Genomic DNA, 22417 nt, shown 5'->3' on the forward strand with positions numbered 1-22417 from the left:
ATGAGCTTAGCTTATCTAAAGATTCCATAATCTAAGAAAACTCGTGGCCTTAATCAATAATATAAACGAAGACTGCCCAAAAAACCTTAACTAGAGATGTTAACTCCATAAAGACTAAAATTACAACTTGAACTGCACAGACGAAAAATATATAAATAAACCAGTTTTATTAAGTTAATTGTATGTAGTTATATCTGACTATCAGAACAAACTAAACTATCAAACACACAACTCAACAATCATTTTAAATATATATATTTAGCTGATTATTAACAACACTCAACTCGAAATAATTGTACTAGATGCAATCTATATCTCCTATATTTGTTTTCACTTTGATCAGTTGCTTCTATTTTAAATGGGGGGAAATCATTGGACACTGAAATGTGAATTAATCTTATAAAATGTGAACTGAAGAGAAAACAATACTTATACAGTTAGCTTCATTCTATTTTGAGAATCATGATGACATCTAGATATAAGTCAAGTATATATATTCACGCATGGCGATAAATTGTATATAAATTTATATATGATCGATTATATATAATGTTTTCTTTGAAAATGGATCTACATTTTAAAAGAAATTTTACATTTGCATTCAGTACAAATTTGTTTGTCAAAGATAAGTTGAGTACGCCAATAGCGGAAAAACAACTGGATTAACAAGTTATTTAAAAGAGATCTCTCTTTTTCATATCTCTAATTATGCTCCAGATCTCAGTTGTTTCCATTTCACTAACCGTTGCAGGAAATCCATAACCTGTTAATATTTAAGAAAGAAATTAAAAATGTAGTCAGCTTAATATACAGAAGTTGTTTAAGGACTTGTAAAACATTTATGAACTTATGCCCCTTTTCAAGAAAAAAACATTTAATACGAACTTAATAATTATATCAATTTACCTCATCAGGCTCTTGCAAAGAGTAAGACGCGTTAGTCTCCTTTGGAGATTTGGAAACAAGAATGCCAAGACCTTGTCTTCTTTCTCTCAGTATCTGTAACATCAAATTATTCGATCATCGAAAGATATTTTTAATTTTGAATCATCCAGTCATTACGAGGTTCTATATATATATATATATACCTTAAATGCATCTTCGTCTGTGCGATCATCGCCGATGTAAAGGGGAAAAACGTTGGTACAATTAGCGTACCCTACACAAGCCAACACCAATTTTAATTAATAACTATTGATCTCAAAACTCATCATATTACTCACAGTTAATTGGTCGATGAAGCTTTTACCAAGTGACTCTAATAAAAACTCGAGGGCTTTGCCTTTATCCCATTTAATGATAGGTCGAATTTCCAAAACCTGAACGATTATACCAAAACATAAACCCGCTAATTGAGAAAATAAACTCTAGTCACGTTAAAAAGTGGGAACTAATTAATTGTTTGTATCTTACCTTTCTTCCTTGGGTAAGACGGAGCTTAGGGTAGTCCTTCATTACTGATCGAACTTGATTGGCCAAATCACTCCAGTTCTGTCAGTATGTAAATAAATTTATTGATTGGTTATTTTTCTATTTCATAATAGTGGAATATTGAAAAAAGAATTTGATCGTACTTTCTCATCGACGCGTCGGAAGTGGACAGAGACACAAAACTTGTTGTTTTCTATGTTGGCTCCGGGAGTTGATTTTGTTTTCTCCATTAGTTTTTGATACACCTGAACCAAAACATGTAAACTAATGTAAGTAACAATAAAGTAGTTTCATCTTATCATTCAAATATAATAGACTGAATATTGAAGGAGAATGTGACCTCGTCGATCATGGGGAGGAACTCTGTAGCTGGTTGGCAAAGAAGAGATTTATCCTGTAATTTTGTGACAACAAATAAAACTGAGAAACTTATATTAATGATTTATTTATGTAAAAAGTATAAAGAAAACAAAACTTACTTCCTCATACTTGGAGCCTTGCTCTGGCCCTTTAATGTCCATTCCGTGACTCCCAGCATAATACAACTCGGTCAATTTCACAAAATTATAAACCTGACAATATCAAATTATTATAATTAGTTTCAATATATATATAATCAACTACTAATAATTATTCTTTAAACCTCTTATACCTTTTCTCTGCATCTCCCACTAACTATGGCCGTCGGAAAACAATTTGCTAGATTTCTCACTGTTCTTCTCATCTAAAATCAGACCAAAAAAGAATAAGTCAAAACACTTTTTCAATAAGTACGTACATTTGTTTTTCTTCTAATATATATATATATATATATATATTTAGGTTTTAGAAATGAACCTGCTTAGACATGAAAGCTCGATCTGGATCATCAACAATGGGAGATAAAGTGCCATCATAATCCAAGAACATAACGATTTGTTTTCTTTCAGAAGCATGAAGAATCTCTTCGAACATATCTAAAGCTGATGGATGTTCTTTCTGCAAAAATTATACAGTTCTCATTAATTATAAGAGAATTAAAAACAACATAGATAAGTTAGAGCTTGATGATCATTGACTAATATACGTACGAGCCAAGAGCTTTGTTTCATCAAAGATTTGAGATGAGTAGGAGAACAAGCTCTCATGGAATCAACCCATGAATTGATTAGTCCTCCTCCATTGTTGATAATAAGATCTCGAAGAACTTTCTTCTTCACCGTCGGCACATCCGTAGTTGAATTGTTTTCTGTTTCTTTGTCCACGTGTTTTGTGTTTTCTTCAGTGAATCTTACTGAAAACAACAGAAAAAACAGATGAGTATACGTAAAACATATAAACGTGTGTTAGTGTATTAACTATCTATCTCAAAAATTTACCCATTGTTTGTTTGCAAATTTGAGCCGAAAGAGAAGACAAGGAGATTTGAGTTGTAAAAACAGAGTCAGAATGTATGTGTGTGGGCTTTGAGAGAGACAGAAGCTGAAGTGTGGTATGGTCTGTATTTATAGTAACAAATTATTGTAGAAAAAAAACAAGAAACTATACTTTTTGAACAACATTTTAACTTAGCTAAAAGGGAAAAAGGAAATTCAGATATTGTGGTGTGTGAACGCTGGAACCCATTTGAGTGTGGGTCTGATTATTATATGGTTAGTGGGCCCCACAAAGCGGCTTTCCCGCTCTCACCGATCATTAAGTTTAGTTTTAGCGTTGCAGCGTTCCCGGCAACCGCCATCGTGATTCGTGGTCCCCTCCCATTAACACCATATGCCTTCTGTATTTATTTATTCTTATTTTGTTGCTGGTCCTAATTTGTTTTTAGTAATCATCTTCCTGTACTCAAAATAACAATTTTCTATCAATGAAATGAACGATAATTTCTTTTTTCAACGTATAGTTTTCTTACTAGCTTGATATTATAAGGAAACTAGACAAACTGGCAGTTAGATATCATGTATTAAATTATTTAGTAAGTTAGAAATGTCATTTAATTTGTTACTTAGTCTAGTTGTTGTGTATCATGAATTTCAAAAGGTTTTACTGTTTAGTTCCAACCAATAATGTATCCATATAATAGAAAACATAAATCCAAATCTAGTCTCAAAAGATATAGTCCCTCCTATATGGTTTAGACATTCATCTCAGTTTCCCTTGATTATAATCTTGTTCGTGGGGCCTATCCAAAAAGAGCTACCTCTCTCTTGGAAATTATGAAGACTTCGACCGTTCTATATTTTTATCTTCGGTTCTTTTTCTATCTACTTGTCTCCATTTTGTTTTTGGTAAAATTTGTCTCCATTGTTTTGTAATCAGTAAAATAAAGCTAAGCTCTTTAGATGTACGATATACAATCGAAAACCCATACTCTCTAACATGGTACAATTGGGACTTTCATCATGATTAAAAAAAAATCGAACAAAACGCTAGCTCGAATTAAGACTAATGTTGCACCAGCCAATCATGCCCCCTACCATGTCGTTTTATTAATACGACAAAAGTTTCCTGTAACTGCATCAAACATTTTCATTAGTTTCATTAAACTACAGTCTGTAGACTATTACAGCTGTTGAAATTCAAGACAATGTACAATGGTTTGAAAACCATTTCATTTTAAACACCTTTTTTTTTACAGTTCACATCTTCTTTTCTTTACTAATCTATTCAATACCCTCTTTCTTTTTTACCTTTATAATAATTTGTTTAAAACAATTCAACATCCTAGTCCATCATTTTTAATTCATACTTTTATATTTTATAATATAATAACTATATATTAATACTATTTTTGATTGTAATTAACATAAAAAGCTAAAATAACATAATTTTAATGAGAAGAATTTTGAGTGAAAAATATTATTATTGGAATCAATTTAACAAAAAAAATTAAAACACTAAAATAGTTTATTATATTGAAAATAACATTTTTCTTTTGTATCCAAATGAAATAAGAGTAATCTATTCTTATGGATCATAAAAATATGAATTTTGATATAGTTTTCATTTAAAAAAAAACAATTATATAATAAATGAATTAAAATTATTGGATGAAGATTAAAACAAAAAATGCCCAACATTTATATTTAATTAATTTGCGCCATGTGGTAAAGTTGAGCCACATATTTTTTTTATTAACCGGTTAAAATTTTACAACTATATTGAATCTATCTAGATAAGTTACAACATCTCAACAATCTTAGTTGAAATCAAGTTTCAACACCTTCTCAAAGTTCCAAAAAAAGAAAAAAACACCTTCTAATAGATATTCCTCAGACTCAGTTGGGTGCAAAGTATTCATACGGCTTGATTCCGTCATAAGTTTCCATCGAATAAGGATTTTCACAAAACCTTTTTGCGATAAACATATTCATCCTTAATCTATTAACCATCCAAGTTAATCGAATACCATATATGATATTTCATTTGTATGAAATATTTAATTGTGTCCACTCCTGAGTCCTGATTAGTGATTATGTCCCCCGCGCATGCATGCACCAGGATTTAGCTATGAAATTACGAAGAATCTGAATAGGGTTCTTAGTAACTTCTACAAGAAGGAAACCTCATAAAAAACGTGATTTTGGGACTAAACTATTCAAAAAATATTCTCATGACCACTATTTCTTAGATAGTTCGGTTTACATTTGATTGGAACTTATTAATTATCATTTTTCATATTCTGATTTCAATCAGATGCTCTAAAACAACATTCCGATGATCTAATAAAGCCCTGTATACTATGTAAGAAAACATTTTTCGTCACGATATACGTATTTATAGTAACTTGATCAAACGTAATAATAGTGCAATCAATTCGATAACCAAGGAGTTATATATATACGTAACACCCGCATATGTATATAAGTTAATCTGCAAGAAGGTAATAACATATGCGTCAAGTTGCATGGCATGGTTCAAACCAAAATTTTGAACCGACACCTCACGTGTAACGAATCAAGAGTGTTCTACGACTCTACCTAACATGTGGATCCCTACGAGGGGCATAATAGTATCATATTCAAATAATTGTCCCAGTTACATTAACCCCCTCTTTTCGGATAATTATTTTAGCGATCTATTGGGCTGATTACGCTTGACCAAAGACCAAAGTCTGGAACGGGGAGGGGGGGGTTTGAGAAAAGTCTGAAACATTTTTTTTGTCATGATGTTGAGTGATTATTAGAACATTCTAATGAAAATTAGTTGTCGAAATCATGTTATACATAAGTTTCATGTTAGACTTACATCAATCTCAATTATAATCGATCATTTTTCAGTAAGTTAGCACTTCATGAAAACCAAGCAATAGGTTGCATGTGGTACTTTTTTGACCATTTATATCACATGTCATTTTTGGATGCCAGAACCTCTTGTTGTAAACCACCAAACAAGTAAATTCTATGACTGTGTACTTTATGGAAAGAAAAGCATTGCATACTTAATACTATACTTAGGCTCCTATTGGTGAAGACTTTCTCTTTAAGTTTTGGTTTTAGAATTTAAAAGTTGTGGCTGTTATTTTCAATACTTTTGAAAGTCCGATTGGTATCAAAGATTTTACAAACTGTGAATATTATAAAGACATATATTAAAATTATGTACAAAAATAATATAAAATCTGTAAGAAAGAAAAATTTCGAAAATAAAATATGAAAATATTATTTAGAAAGATAAAAGTTCATATTATTTTTTGTATGTTGGTTTAATAATCAAAGATTACATTAAGCAGTGGAATAAATTGAAAAAAAAAAAGATGAAGTTGTTGAGCTTCTGGATTTAGAGATACATATTATAACACATTTTCAAATAATCTATATGATTTTTTTCTATGTTTCCAACTCAAATTAGCTCCAAACTGGTTGTTGAAATTCTTCAAAATCTTTGCTTTCTGATTAGTATTTAGATTATTCTCTTAGTTACTTCCATTTTTTTCTTCCAAATAATTTGTTGAAGAAATATTGTTGTAGCATTGTTTGTCCATTTAAAAGTCTGAAAAATTTGAAACATATTTACAATATTAATTTTTAATCAAACAAATTATGCATAATATCAATACTAAAATCAAAAAATTTCACTCAAGATGAATAGACTTTAAAAACAAAAGTGATACCTCTACCCGGGGGCTGTACCTCCATCTGGGAGTTAGACTTGTGTTATCATTGACCCGGTTTAACCCTTTTTTTTAGCAAAAAAATACAGAAGTGATACCTTATTCTCATGGGTAGATGATGAAACCATATGTGTTGAGTTTGGACTATATATTGAACCTACAAAAACTTTATACAGCGGGCAGTTTGTTTATCAAAATTTTCATAGTGTATATAATATTATGTTCTATTTTTTTTCAACAAAAATAAGCTAACTATATTATTTTAACATAAAAACAATAAATCATAAAGAATTGTGATTGGCAAACTTTTGGTTGTCACAGCTTTAATAATCACAGAGCCTCTAAAACTCACCAATCGGGCCCTTAAAATCTTGTCAAAGAAAAAGTTTTATCTTTTTTTTTTCTTTCGGCCAAAATTACCTCAAAATAAGAGAGAGAAAAACAAATATTAGTTTAAAAAACAAATATATTTTTGTCCATTGAGTCAATTGCGTTGACTAAACTGCTAACGGCAACCGCTTCTCCAAACTTTTCGGCATAACTCGTGACTGGTGGGTCCTAAGCATGCAACAGATACACAGTCTTGCCACGTGGAGTAGTCCATGGTGTCTAAGGATCCTGCCATGTCATCATTTACCTGTTTTCAGTTCACATACAGCAATAGATAGTATTGATATAATTGATATAATAAAAATTGACATTTTTACGTGCTAAATATTCTACAAAACAAATTCTTGTATCCGATGAATTTTATAATTACCTAGACACAACCATGTGTAAAATAGATTCTATGCAAAATCTATGAAAAGAAGAAAGTTGATAGCCTTTAATTTGAGAATATTAATAGATCAATTATATGGACGTTGTATATGAAAAGAGAAAAGTTGACGATTCTTTCTTCAACATATATCACTATTCCATCAAGTTGCTCTCATTTATTTAATAATAAAACAACTTGGTAAGTTCTATATTTTCATTATATGGCTCTATAAATTTATAAATTTTAGTACACCACAATTAATAGTAATAAAAATCTTTCCATGTTTATATATTTTTATTATTATTACGACTATACCGTAGTTGTTTTGCAGTTATCCTGCATAACATTCGACCTGTACCAAAATTAATTAAGTTTATCTGGCATCCCAATCAACCGGTAAGCTTTCAAATCGTATTCTTTTTGTAGAGTTGATGACATTCGACCTTGTTGATCCACGCCAAGTTATGATTCTACAATAAACACTGTAACTACCAACTAGTCTGTGATATGATTATTTGAAGAACAATATAGTCACATAGATACCTTATGCTAGCCTACTAGGAGTAAACCTAGATTTCGGGTTCTGATGATATTGGTGAAATAATTAATTTACGCCAAAACGCCCCCAATCATTGAGAACTTTTCCACGGCTTAAAAAACCACAAGCTGTTAAGATACATGGATTTTTGTTATTTTTAATTATAAAAGGCTCAATCATAATAGCTAGGAAATACTGATCTCTTAATGTTCAATTACTTTAGTAGATAAGAATAAATATGTTCATATATACCATCACAACGAACGCATGTATAACTTATTTTATATATGAATGTGACGAATGTGAAAGAAATGAAACTAAACGAATGTAATTTTTAGACTTATTTGCTGAAAAATATATGTACAGAGGAAGAGAAGAAGAAAACAAAGTATGTAATATATATCAATTCCAAACCAATAACCACATAACTAAATCAAAGTTCTGTTAGGTTTATCGAGAACGAGAACCTTTCAGAAATGTTGGAGCTTAATATGCAGTGCAGAAGATCATCTTTAAAGAGAGAAAGAGATGTTGTTACTTTAAAATCATCGATGTCTATAGATTATGTGTTAAAAGTAAAAGTCGTAGGTTACTCTCTATGTTCTCCAAGAGTCGCCAATCTACAATTTGGGTGGCTTCTTTATATCACCATGGCCTTCAAACCTTTAATGGACCGACACTTTTTTGGTGATTAAAGCTATGAGGTTGATATATGATCATCCTTTTAACGTATCTGAAAGGCATGCATATTAATCATTGCTTTCATGCGATATGATGTTCAGTATATTTGTTATTATTATGAAAAACGCTAAAGAACATTACCCGATGATATATCATATATCTGATACCCACTAAGTGGGTCTTTTGATCAAAGGATTTGAGAACATATTTTTTTTTCTTTCAAATCTCCTCTTATTGTATCTCATATTTATAGATTCTATATGAAAATTAATTTTGTTGGATTATTTATATGTAAAAGTTCTCATAAATTCTAGTTTATTGAAAAATATGCATTTTATCAATGAAATCTATCAAATGGGATTTGATGGGTTTGGATGATATTTATAATTAAAAAACAAAGAATTGAAATATCACTTATGAAGGTATTTGAAGCTTTTTTAAAAAATAAAAAAATCCGCCCGTTAACATATAAAAATAAGATTCTTGTAGATTTTTTCTTCATGTTTTTTTTTTTTTAAAAAACAAACTGTTTGAGATGAAATAGAAAACTTATTTAAAAGTGATTTTTCAAAAAAAATATATTTTTAGATATTTACATAAAACGGCATCAAACTATAGCAATTTTGAAATAAAATACTGTTTTAAATATTTGAAAGTTAAAAGTTTTGTTCCAAAAGTTCTGAAATTTCGTCAACAAAACCTTAAAAGCTGTAACAAATCTTTTTAAAGTTTACTTAAATCTCAGATTTTCTTAGATTTACTTAAATCTCATATTTTTGAATCTATTCAAATCTTGAAATCTTTGATTCAATAAGCACTCTTAAGTGTATCTAGTTGAATAGTAGCGGTGTGTATTTACGTCTATGCTACAATTGTGAACTGATAACATCGTTAACGCGTAAGTAAAATAACTCAAATACAACATCGGCAATTGATTCAATCTATTTCATCACTAAAAACCAGTAAAATGCGTATAGTTTAACTATTCCACGCGAATTACACGGTCCATGTAGCGATGTCGACCTTGAAAATTATTATAGTTTTCTTTTAGAAAATAGTTAAAAAAAAAAAATCAACTGTTTACTTACCCAAAAAGGATCAACTGTGTAAGAGCATCTCCGTTGGTGAATCCTTTTTTGGGGTTCATCTTTTTAATTTTTAATTATTAAATTTTTTGGTTTTTCTTTTTGATTTTGTTTAAAAAAAAAAATAGATCAATCGCGGGCCGCCACGACACGTGGGGCCCGCACTACAGTGATGAACCTCATGAAAAAGGGATTCATTAAGAAGAGATTCAGAATACAGGAGTTCATGAGATTTGATTATTTTATATTTTTTTTTTTTGAAAAATGTGTGAACATCACTCATGAACTCTCAATGCCGATGTCCTAACTAGTCTTACTAGATGAAAGAGTATTTTCTATAATATAAAACGATATCGATCGCTAGACGGATATGGACGGGAACTAGTTGGATCGACTGTGACATTTGTAAAAATAATAATGGATTTAGTAAGCTTCGCGCTGGAGTTTTTCACTGTCGACGTGTTCTTACATTAGGTTAAACGATTAACTCTAAATCCTCCTCCCAGTTTTTGGTCTTTAATCATTAATATAAAAGAAAACATTATTCTTTATCTATAAATTGGACACATAAAGTTGATGTATCCTCTAATTTTCCCTAATCGACGAAGCACGTGCCCTTCTCTATCACATGAATGTATTTTATAAGCACACATATTAAAGTTTGACGTGTATATCTTTATACACGTCAAAATATATCTATAAATCTACACTACACATTTATATCATATATGATATATCTACTCCGGATCGAATAGAAGTACGTTAGATATAATTATTTTTGTTAAGTGCTGTATTATATATTTTGCTAATTAATTTTAAATTCAAATTTCGCTAATAATTTCAGTGTAAGCTTTTGAATTAATATCATATGCGAATCAATAATATATATACGCGTTGTATATGACATGCACTCAGGGGCGGACCTAGAAATAATTTACATGTGGCACAATATATATTAAAATTTTAAATATAATTTATTTCATTAAATTATATATATTTTTTTAAATTACATTATAGCATTTCTAAAAGAAAAGTTACAATTTTAATATAGAACTTTTTAGTCTTCAAATTTTTTTTTCAAAATTTCAAATCAGTAAGATTTTATTAATTACTATTTCAGTAACTTTTATATATATATATGTGCTATTTTATACAATGTTTATTACATATTAATTTTGAAAATATAAGGACCATAGACTAAAACACAAATAATTTTGATAAATATAAGGACCATAGACAACACACAAACAATTTTAAAGTTAAATTTGAAGTTTTTCTTTTAGAAAAAACACTTGTTTTTACAGAGAATCTTTTTAAAGATGTTCTTAGTCATTGAAAGCTTACAATTTATAAGAAATATATCATATAAAAAGAGATAAATATTTTTCTAATTTTAAATATCTCATTTTAAGTAATTGTAAAAATAATATATAGCACATATATTTATAAATTATTTAATTTAGTTTTTGTTTTAATCTAAGTGCTGAAAAATAATAGAACTGTTAGTATATTAGAAAAAGGAAAGAAAGAAAACAGTTGTGGAAAAATATACTCCCTCCGTTTCATAATAGATGATGTTTTAGAAGGATAATCTTGTTTCAATGAAGTTTTGAGATTTTAAGGTTACTTTAACTTTATTGGAAACTGTTTCCAATTAGATTTTCAGTCTTTTAATTATTGGTTAATTGATTTTAAAATTATATCTTTAAAATATTTTTATTAAAGAAATATAATTTTCTTAATCTTTGTGCATTAGGTAAAACATCAAGTATTATGAAACAGAGGAAGTATTATTGAAGGTGGCAAAATAAATGAAAAAAAGGAAAGGTGATTAAAGTCTATGAATCATTTCTTCTTAGAGAAGAAAACCGGTTAGTGGACTCGAACTCAAAAGGATGAGGCACCATCTGACCTTCTGAACCACTTGAGCTAAACGATAACATATGTATGGTTTTTCATAAGATGTTTATATTATTTAGTATGTGGCATGTGCCACACCCTTTACACAGCTGGGTCGCCCTGCATGCACTAATGGACGTCTAGAGCGATCGATTAGCGAATTGATTTACAAGTAGGAATTATTTCTGCGGTAATCATAATAGTCTCTCGTATACGTACCTACGGGGCAACTATTTTTTTTCTGTTGAAAGCTCATCGGGCCTATTGGTTTAAAATCATATCAGATTATAGCACATCCCAACTCTGATTTGGACCAGCGAGGCACCGCCACGCCTAATCCGTTAAGTACCAGTCCTTTCGGGCTATTTATAGAGAAAATACAAGTATTTTATGATCCATTTTGGCCCATAAATGCTTAAAAGGCCTTTAATTAATTACTAAGCATGGTGCATATACAAAGTTATATCGTGGATTTAAACTTAAAACCTTTTGCAGATGGGCCTGATTTTTTTGTCGTAGTTGGGTTCGAGTTCATGATTTGAAGTTGTTCATGATCATTCCCTTATGAAAATTCTAAATCGATCATATGGTGTATCAAAAGTTGAATAATATTAAATCCGTATCTATCACAGTTTATCAAAAACATCAAGTGTATAATTTTTTTTACTGAACTTTTATGTAAATTTTGTCTTTTCTTTGGATTTCCCCTGAAAAAAAAACAAAATCAAAGTTTCTGAGTGCCAAATATATTTTTTATTTATCTTAGTTTGATATGCTGGATAGACTATCAACAATAGACAGAGTTTTGAAATGGAATATTAGAATGGAAGATGTTATGTCCTTTGTCGGACAGCAACGCAAGAGAATCTGTGATTCTTTAATTGTTTTTTTCATCGTTTTATTGGAAAAAAACTTAGGAATGAAATCCTGCAGAATTCTACTCTACTCTACTGACTAGAATGCTTTTAAAGTAATCATGCAACAAGTCTCTTGATGTAAAACACTATTTTGCATCAGATATACAATACAGTGTGCAATACACAATCTATGGAGAGAACGCGATAAAAGAGGCATAGCGAAACCCTATACACCTGCAACTTTGGAAAAGATTATTGAAAAGCAATTAGGTAAAACTCAGCCTTGTAAGGGTGAGGGAAGCTAACAAACTGGAAAGTGTCCTTGCATTTTGGTTTGGAAATAAGGAGTAGTTTTTTTGTTCCAGTTTGATCTAAAAGCAAGATGCACTTATAAACAGTCCTTTTGTGAATACAAATTTAACATTTATTCAAAAAACATACATATATATTTATATTTATATAGTTATAAGGAATCACAGTTCGAAAAATTATATATCAGTTTTCTTGGCCGTATGAACACTGTCTTTATGTTCCAAAGAAAAGAATCAGAATATTGGATTAGGCTGCTTCTGTATGTACATTTATATGTTATATGATAATGGCAACATACAGACTTTATTTTATATCATTGTTACACTCTCTTTGCCACATTTGATGGTTAGTGTAAGATTCTTTTCCATAAAGAATCAATCTTTATGGCTCATGATTTTCCACAGGTCAATTAGGGACCCCTCTGCATTCACAATAGACACAAGCATACACTTTTAAAATATATATAATTATTCATATTTGATTAATAATATGTTTATTAAGAAACAGAATACCATTTTTTCTATCAGTATAGCTTTTTGCTTTTGATTATTGAAATGCTAATTTTTCTTTATGTTAATTAAACAAAAATATGCTTGGTTTTCTGTTCCGCTCATGTTTTTTTTAACCACCAAATATAAATTTGAATCACTCTCATTAACTTTATTATAATAATAAAAAGTAGATTATAATCTTTTGAACTATACTTCAGCATGCAAAAAGAGTAGTATAATTTACATTCATTAGAAACTTAAAGATGGTATAAATACATGGAGACTTCTCCGGTTGGTCAAAAGACAAGGTTTGTGAGAAGAAATAAAAATAAAAACATAAACCAGCCAGACCGAACACATGAGGAAGATTTCAACAGAACAAAGCCTAGCTGATTCTCCACAACTGTTGAAAATTAAGTTGCAGAGATTAGCTAAACTAATATGACATTTAAGATTCGGACAACTTGTTAATCGCATTCCCAATCATCTCCACAGAAGGAAACTTCTGCAGCACGAATCCCAATCTCATCACACCCTGAATCGAGAAATCTAAGAACGTAGTGGTAATACCCGACTCCGCGCGAAGAAGATCCAACCAGAGACTCGTCGGAAAACGAATTCTCATCAGCTCTCAAAACCCCAATTCAGTTTCTTGATACTCTGCTTTTGGCGGGAAAGGCTCTGTTTCAGAACAGGGGAGTTCATCATTCTCTGTCTTTCTCAGCTCTGACAAATCGCTTCGAGCTTTGCTTCAACAGAAGGATGAAGAGGCTTAAAGATTCTATCACCGCCTCCGTATCCATACTCGTGTTTGATGTGTGGGAATTTAGCTTGCTAATTCGCACGAAGCTGGTAAGCAGCTTTGATAAGCCATGGCTGCTTCTTCAGCTGTGTCGAAAGTTCCAAGCCAGAGCGGGTCCGGTTCTTGGGTAACGGATCTCAGGCAACCCATTTTCCCCAGTGCCGTTGTCTAACTCCTCTGTAGAGTTTCTGAGTGCCATGTTCTTCATTGGGACTGGTTTTGGTGAGAGGTTTGCGATGTTGGTGTTGCGGTTTGGTTAGCTGGTTTTGGATCTGATGGATTTGGTAGGCGTGAGCTGGTTTAGACCGAGAGGTGTGCTTTGATTGAAACCGAAGATTGTGTTTGGAACCGGAGGAGGAAGAGAGAAAGAGAGTTGGTAAAAGGGTTAAGTACTTTCATGAGCTCTTCTTTGAAAGGATCAGAATGATCAGTGCTGGACTGAACATATCTATGGCTGCCATTGGATCTTCAAAGGATAGATTGTTGAAAGTTTGAAACTGATTGAAATGGAGTCAAAGAAGGATCAAAACGCAGCCTTCTTAGGTTGAAATTAAGAATTTGATATTAGTTTTCGTTTTGTTTTGGCTCTCTCTAAATTTTGTTTTTTTTTTTCTTTTTGTCGTTCTTGGTTTCGCTGGATGCGAAGTTCTTTGCTATATAATATGAAAAGCTAAGCGCCCATTGAACTCTTAATATATTTTTAACTACATAATTTTAATTCTACAGTTTTTTGTATTAATATATACATCTTGTTTGATGCTTTTGTTCTATTCACTAGGCAACTTGTTAGCTTCTCGTCAGCTCGAAGACATCTTTTATTCCATGGGGCTGGACAATATGAGAACGACTTCCACATATTCTTTGGATCTAAGCCGTTCCCGGAATATTGGAAATAGTAGACTTTATGGCGTGTGTGATAAAGAATCATCAATCATCATGGATTTAACATTTCTGCCGCAAAAATTAATAATTTCATTCTAATTTTCAAACTGAAGAAAAAAGAAACAGATTTCATTATTTTCCATTACGAATGTTATTATTAAGTTTTTTTTTTTGAAAAAAATGTTACTTATTAAGTTGCTTTAAAACATAGTTTTGTCCATTATATTCTGAACCTATTTTCTTTCTAAAAATTTGCCCCAACGAAAATTAGTTCAAGTTTTTCTTACCACATAAAATTAGTTCAAGTTTATAATTTTTAAAGGGACCATAATTAGCTTAGCTAGTAATAGTTTTTAATTTAAATTTAGTTAGGGATGTGAAAGATTTATATTGCTTAATGTGTCTGCTAGTTAGTAGCTTGCGTAATAAGTAATAGCTTTAAAAAAAATCTATACACTGTAACTTCCCATTTGATCTTTGACTCTTGTTATAATATTTTTTCCTTTTCTTTTGTAAACTACTCTATTATACTTTTACGGATAATAGTTTCGATAAAATTATTGCCGAAATTAAAGTTTTTCAGCAATAAATATACATTACTAGATTCTGATTCGAATGTATATACTTTGGTTTTATATTTTTAAAATTAATTTTTCATATTTGTATTTTTCTTTGTAACTATATTTTTGTTTTTCTTAGTAATCATATTCATGTACAAATCTTAATCAAAATCTATTTTAATTAATTTTATATTTAAATAACTAAAAAATAATAGTTAGAATAAATTTTATATTAATAATTTATGTTCCTAATTTAATAGAATAGAAGAAAATTTTCTTAACAAAATACACAAGAAATTGTAAGAGCCAAAAGTCATATTGTTGATTCTAGGGCAAGTTGAAAGGCCAGTTTGCCGTCGAACCACTTATATTCTTTTTTCTTCTTCTTTTTCTTCGCTAAAAACCCACTTATATTCTTCACGCAAAAAAAAATATTTTATCAAATAAAAACAAATCACCAAATCTTGCGGAAAATGGTCAATTTTAAGTTCAATAATTTATGTCGTCAGTTTCAAAAAAAAAATATAATAATTTATGTAGTTTCTTTTCTTCACGCAAAAAAAAATATTTTAGCGAAACTAAGTCATATTATTCTGTTCAAAACGGACCTTGCGGTCAAGTGGTAATGGACGGGCCTGGAATGTTAACACGTTTCAGGTTCGATCTTCCTACTATGCGAAATTAAGTCATATTGTTCTGTTCATCTAACGCAAATATTAGTCTATACTTTAGAACCCATTTGAATGCTCTGGAGAAGAAGTCGATCTGTGGACTTGCGACTCCTCTGGATTCAACTAGGTTACAGTACCTATTTCACCCAAGATTAACAATTATTTCAAATAAATTATCCTAATTATGCCATTTTCTAATAGTATTATGTCACTCATGTAAAATAGAAGGAAAAAAACACATGGAATAATAATTCAAATACCATATAGCATCCACGCAAACAAAATGAAGAAGCTGCAGTAATGTTAACCATGAGAATACTATTTCTTTTTCTTTTTTTCTTTGTTGCTAAAATACTATTTCCCATTTCCAAATGTAGTTTATGTGGTTCTTCTCATGAACATGTATTGGATTACATAGATAAATGTATGTAAAAGTGGGGAATAGATAAATTTAGTTTGAAAGTCAAGAAAGCTATGTAGGAGGAAGACGGAAGAGGTGAGAACTCAGGGAGGTTTGAAGTTTGCGTCACAAGGAAGCTAATGGATCTTCTTTTCACCACTTTTTAAATTCCTTTTGACAATGTTTTGTTTCTTTTTATAAAATATATATAGCATCGTCAGAATGTGATGTAAGATTATCATTATTGTTTGAATATGGTAGAAAGCCAAAGAAAAGAAAATTATATATAATCAAAAGAAAAAGAAATTATACAATGGTTTTGAAAAATTCAAATCTATAAATGCACTCTCATTTAATTCAATTGCATAATTTTCTTATCTTTGGCACTAAATTATAACATCGTAAAAAGGATACTTTTTTTACCTAAATAATTCCTTTATAAATGATAATTTTCACAATGAACCAGTGGAAATCGTATTGTCTTATTGGAAAAGAAAGATTCTTCAAAAACCCAATGTGGAAGCAGTGGGGGAGCTAGCCTTCTATCATGTGGGTCATATGAACCCAAGTGAATTTTGCAAAAAAAAAATTACATGTATTTCTTACAGAAAAATTTAATGAATTAACTTTGTTGACTCTTGTAAAATTCAAATGTTATCAGTTCAATCCTTGTAAATTAATTTTTTCCTCCGCCACTAAAGTGGGGTCAGTTATTTAGAGAACAAGAAATATATGGGATCCACTTTAGCGTGTACACACGTAGGATCCTACGTGAAGACACTATCTCTCGGTTCTCCACGACCTGACAAGTGACAAAAGCTAAAGAAAGAACTTATCTTTAATCTGATCGTTAATCTATTGCTAACCAAATGATAACGTAGATTAGGAGCAAATCTAAAGTTATCAAGATAAACTCGATTACACGTCTGTTAAAGTAAGCCGATATAGAATCTAAACTTTCCACATTTTCTTTCAAAAGATAAATTTTATCAGTTATCGGCAATGTGAAAACGAAAGAATATTCGTCGATGTGTGTGGTTGATGATCTGGAATATTGCAAAGATTCGTAATTTTTTTTTTGATAAATAAAGATTCGTAATTCCACACACACAAACTGTAAAATACTACCCAAGACAGTATATTATTATACACTTAGGCACTTAGCTATCCCATCAAACTTTCCAACTATTCAGTTTAAGTTGTTATAATGATTATGAAGTTCATGTATTATAAATAGTTATCTAAGATGAGCTCCAAGCTCATTTCCCTATGATCAGATAAAGAGTCAAAGTTTTTTATTTTTGTTCATAAAGAGTTAAAGTTTCCTAATGTTTCCGTGATTAGTACCAAAAATCTGTAATGATATATAAACAATTTAACAATCCTGTTTGTAGTTATCTTGGACAAATAAACTATAAACACACATCACCAAAATAGACTAAGGTGCCGACTGGTTTTCCCGCTACCACCCGCAAACGCAGCTTTTGCGGTTTATATCGGTTGTTGGCGTTTCGAAACAATCACAGAAAACACTACAAATCGCTTCAAACCGCTCCGAACCTCTTAAAATCAAAAGCTGGTTCCAGCTAGCGTTTGCGGTTGCGGGCGGTTGCGGGAAGGTAAATTTTTTTTAAAAAAAAACAGAATAAATAAAAATAATACTAAAAATATCCAATAAAATTTTTCAATTGAAATAATAGAAATTGTAAAATGTATTCATATTATATTTCAATTTATATTATAAAATTCAAAACTAAAATATTTTCTATAAATTTTTAAAATTGAATAATATGATTTTATAAATATAAATTTTATATTTATCATATTATTATGATTTTTAGTATTTTTATAATTACATAAAATGTAAATATTGTTAAATTATTATTTAACAGATGTTGCGTTTTGTAGTTTACCAGTCATAAGAGTCCCGCAAACGCAACAATTTCTAACAGCTATACCAGTCGTACAAATTTCTAAAAAACGCTTAAAACCGCAACCACCCGCACCCGCAAACTCCCGCAACCGCAACCGCAACCGCTGCGGTTACACCAGTCAGGCCCTAAATAGTTATTTGAACATATATTATTATATAAACGGTGCTTCATGGACGATTTTCGCCAGTGACTTTCATGTATCGTCTTTGATAACTGTACTTTATATTTGAATTAACTATTTGTAAAAATTATTTTGTAATCCTTATTATTAGTATTATGATATTATCTTTATCCGAAGAAGCCATATACAATTATATAATCATATTATCATGACAACCTAATTTGTTATGGGCTAATCTCCAAGTCAATCCACTAAGTGTAATTAAATTTGTTTTATAATCGACAAGATGATGTAGTGACCACTCTTTGTTTTATACACCACATCGAGTAATATTTTTTTTTACAAAATTCAACGAAGCAAGTTGACTTTAACAAATGTCAACTCTTCCACCACCATTGGAGTTTGGAGGTGAGGAAAATATCATACATAACAAAGCTAATTTACCTGACCGTGACCCAATATATGAGACTATATTTCCTGGGTGACCCACATGCATATTTCTACTCGAACTTTACCAACGAACTTCTTGCTCAATAATCCAAACCAATTCATTGAACTTATTATCGGTACTCAAATACTACCATACTACTTAATCAAATAAAAAATATAACGAAAAACTGATCGTAATTATAAGCTATGTTTTTTAATACATGCACATATATATTCCATAGAAGAATTTTCATTGGTTTTCCATTATAGAAAACAAATGGACAAAAACTAAATAATGGTGTCTTACAAGGACCCTAGTCGTATAGGTTGGTGCATGGTATGAGACAAAGTCCAAAAAAAGTGGATAAAAAAAAAGAGAGAGACGAAGTATGGTGGAGCGCTCCTAATCGTTTGGGACATTCATGCGTCTTCATCAAACAAAGCAAATACAGTAAGGAATCCCTGTCTCATGCACTCGTGCGTGGTGCGACCTTGCTTCTGTTTTGACTGACGTCTATGCATGTGCTGGTGAAACTATTTTTTTTTCTCCTTAGAACTATCAGACATTCTTACTTTTATATGTTTTGGTGAAATGATTTATTCTTGCTCTAGAATTATGACTACTAGGAGCAGCTGACTCAGATAATCTAAGCAAGACTACTAGGAAACAAAATGACTCGAGAGAGTTTTGGCAATCATTAGTTACATTACAGGTCTACCAGAGTTAGAATGATTAGCGTAAGCAACAACAGCTTCTTCGCTTCTCACCTTTACATCTTCATACATTTTCAAAGAAGCTTCTGAAAACTTCTTCAGTCTCTCCAGAAGCTTCGCCAAACTGGAATGCACGCTGGACAGATCTTCAGAAACCAACACCGGATCATCCTTCTCCTCCCCTAACATCTCCATATCCATCGAGAACTCTTTGATCGACCCACTGAGTTCATCTGACGGCAGAGACTTTATCCCAGCCGACCAATCTCGGCACAAGACGAATATCGGCGGGGCGAGGACACGCCGCGGGGACCACGGTCTTCGGTTTCTCGTAGAACGTTCTTGAGGGAGCAACACACAGTTGTGTAGCCAACCATTGAGTGCTTCGACGTAGCAAGTCATACTGTTAACCAAATCTGTAAAGCTTAGACCAAAACACTCTGTTTCCTCTACAAGCTCTGACCATACCCGTCTCTTGAGAGCGTTTTCCCGCCCTATTTTGGACGTGTTCCTACGATGATAAGCCAATGAAATGGTAATGTACTGCGAGTGGTGACACTCCAGCATTGCTTTCCACATTCTTATCAACCTTAAACACAAAGAGAAGATCAGTTAAAAGAGTTTTTCTTAATAGGAAAGTTTAGTTTACTATATATATAACAATACCCTTGGAGAAACTCTAAGAGCTGTGGGTGAAGCTCTTCGTCTCTGATCCTCTCGATGCGCTTCGAAATGGCATCAACGGACTGTATAGCGACTCTGATTCGTGAATGAAGATCTTTTGCAGCTGCTCTAGTTTTATCCATGGCTTTAGCACTGTGATCCTTTGTGAATTGGTTCCTTAACTGCTCGCATTTTCGATCATACTCTTTCCTAATCATCTCACTCGCCTGCGCACGCAAAGAATAAACAGAGATGAAATGTGTGAGCTTGATGAGTAGAAAGTTCTTGGGAGCTATTACCTTGACTTCATCATAGAGTTTTCTCTCCCAAGCGTACAAACGATCAAGAGAAGAGGTGTGACTTCCTGAGATCATACAGAACTCTTGCATGAAATCACTTCCACTTTCTTCATCATCATCTTCATCATCTTTTGGTGTTTCAATCAATGGATTTCTAGAAGTGGAGGATCTTGAAGACGATGTTCTTTTCCATACAATAACTTTAGTAACTGGTTGGGGCAATGATGACTCTACATCAAAACTAACTAACATTCAGACACTTAAAAAAAAAACAAGTAAAGAAGATAAGAAAACATACAGACCTTTAAAAAGAGGTGAGTGACTCTCCTTCCCTTTACAACAAGCTCGTTTCAAAGCTGCGAGAAACGCAACTGAGTTTCCCTTTCCTGTAAAATACAAAAAGATTCAATTTTTTTTCAAATTCACAAACATTTCATTTACTAGTAAAAGATGAAAGAAGAAAACAGAGAGACTTTAGTAAAAAAAACCTGGGGTAACAGTGAAACGGACACTGAGTTTGTTAGCTTCAAGCATACGAGAAACCTCTTTACCAGATTCAGAAGCTCGGAAGAACTTATGCTCTATATCTTTCATGCTTGACACAAAGTCTTTAGCTCTGTGTGTAATAAACTCTGATGGATCTTCTCTTTCACCATCTTCACAGCTCTGTTTCCTCTGCTCTGTTTTATTTAAATCTTCTACATTACTCTTCTCTAACCCTGTAACTGATACATTCTCACAACCAATCTCTGTCAGTCTAAAGCTATCGAGATCGTCACAAGTGTCGAAGTAGTCCCAAGAATACGTCTCCGGCCGGCGAGGACGCGTCGGCCGAGGAGATAACTCCGGCATTGCGTCTTCCTCGAGTGGGTTAATCGTGAAAGTCACTGTGGAATCAGCCGCCGGCGTCGACTTGGTGTAGCTTAGACTCAAAAGAGGTTTAGGGTTCGAGTTGTGACTCAACGGCGAGTCAACCGAGTCGTCGTCGTCGTCGTCAGGGTAAGAAGAAGAAGGAGATGAAGCCACGGCGGGTACAGTCTCGGCCTCGGCGTATTGACGGAGACAAGCTCCGATGTTACGGAGGGAACGGGTGTAGGACACGTGTGCGGCGGCGAGAGCACATCTGGAATCAATGGCTTGTTTGACGAATCTCTTCCTTTCTTTACATAGAAGCAGCGGCTCGTTCTTCTTCTTCTTCTTCTTATTCGTCGATGGTTTTGAGGTTGAACATCCCATCTTCTCCAGAATAGAAGGAACCATTTTTTTCTTCGAATATATAAAGTCAAAACTTTGGATTTGTTTTACCCGGAAATCTCTCAGAATGGTTACGAAACAGAAGGAACTAAAGAACCCATGCGAGAAAGAAAAAAAAAAGATAAGCTTTGAGGTTTTTCGTTTTTTTTTTTTTTTGAGCAGAAACAGAGTGTGAGCAGTAGCTTTCAGCACGCTTATTGAAGGTACTTGGCCAATCACTTAACGGGGGGGGGGGGGAAAAGGAGAACTAGGACGAATCCAAAAATGCTTATTGAAGGAGAAACCTGATAAAGTGAGTTTCGTTCAGACAAATCTGAGAGGAAGAAAATTAAAGATTTTGCACAAATGGTGAGAGAGAGTGTGAAAGTTTGTCTTGGTTGCATCGTTTTCGAGAAGAAAGTAATTTAATTAGTACTTCAAAAAAAAATATGTGCAGAGTGTTTTTTAGTTCATTCCAATATTAGATCATTACTCGAAAAGCTGAGCTATAATGAAAAAGTTAAAGTGGTGACGAGAAAATCCAAGTGAAAGTCCTCATCTTCTCT

General features: G+C 32.0%; 2 protein-coding genes and 1 pseudogene across 2 annotated transcripts; all 3 read right to left on the bottom strand.

Annotated features, from left to right (window-relative positions):
- Positions 1-540: 540 nt before the first annotated feature.
- On the bottom strand, positions 541-2915 carry LOC108839878 (probable trehalose-phosphate phosphatase H). Its single transcript, XM_018612660.2, has 12 exons — positions 2790-2915; positions 2502-2704; positions 2269-2409; positions 2084-2155; positions 1911-2003; positions 1772-1825; positions 1575-1676; positions 1414-1491; positions 1250-1319; positions 1089-1159; positions 907-999; positions 541-763 (listed from the first exon to the last, which is right to left on the bottom strand). The coding sequence occupies exons 1-12, from the start codon at positions 2791-2793 to the stop codon at positions 707-709; spliced, it is 1038 nt and encodes a 345-aa protein (XP_018468162.1). The 5' UTR covers positions 2794-2915; the 3' UTR covers positions 541-706.
- A 10676-nt stretch (positions 2916-13591) lies between these two features.
- Positions 13592-14406, bottom strand: LOC130508438 (ethylene-responsive transcription factor ERF060-like; annotated as a pseudogene).
- Positions 14407-19580: 5174 nt separating this feature from the next.
- On the bottom strand, positions 19581-22275 carry LOC130508313 (nitrate regulatory gene2 protein-like). The gene is made up of 5 exons (XM_057003751.1): positions 21107-22275; positions 20921-21004; positions 20619-20848; positions 20323-20546; positions 19581-20245 (listed from the first exon to the last, which is right to left on the bottom strand). Exons 1-5 carry the CDS (start codon positions 21876-21878, stop codon positions 19645-19647), a joined length of 1911 nt encoding a protein of 636 aa, XP_056859731.1. The 5' UTR covers positions 21879-22275; the 3' UTR covers positions 19581-19644.
- Positions 22276-22417: the final 142 nt, after the last annotated feature.

Source organism: Raphanus sativus, chromosome 2 (genome assembly GCF_000801105.2).
Source record: "Raphanus sativus cultivar WK10039 chromosome 2, ASM80110v3, whole genome shotgun sequence".
NCBI lineage: Eukaryota > Viridiplantae > Streptophyta > Magnoliopsida > Brassicales > Brassicaceae > Raphanus > Raphanus sativus.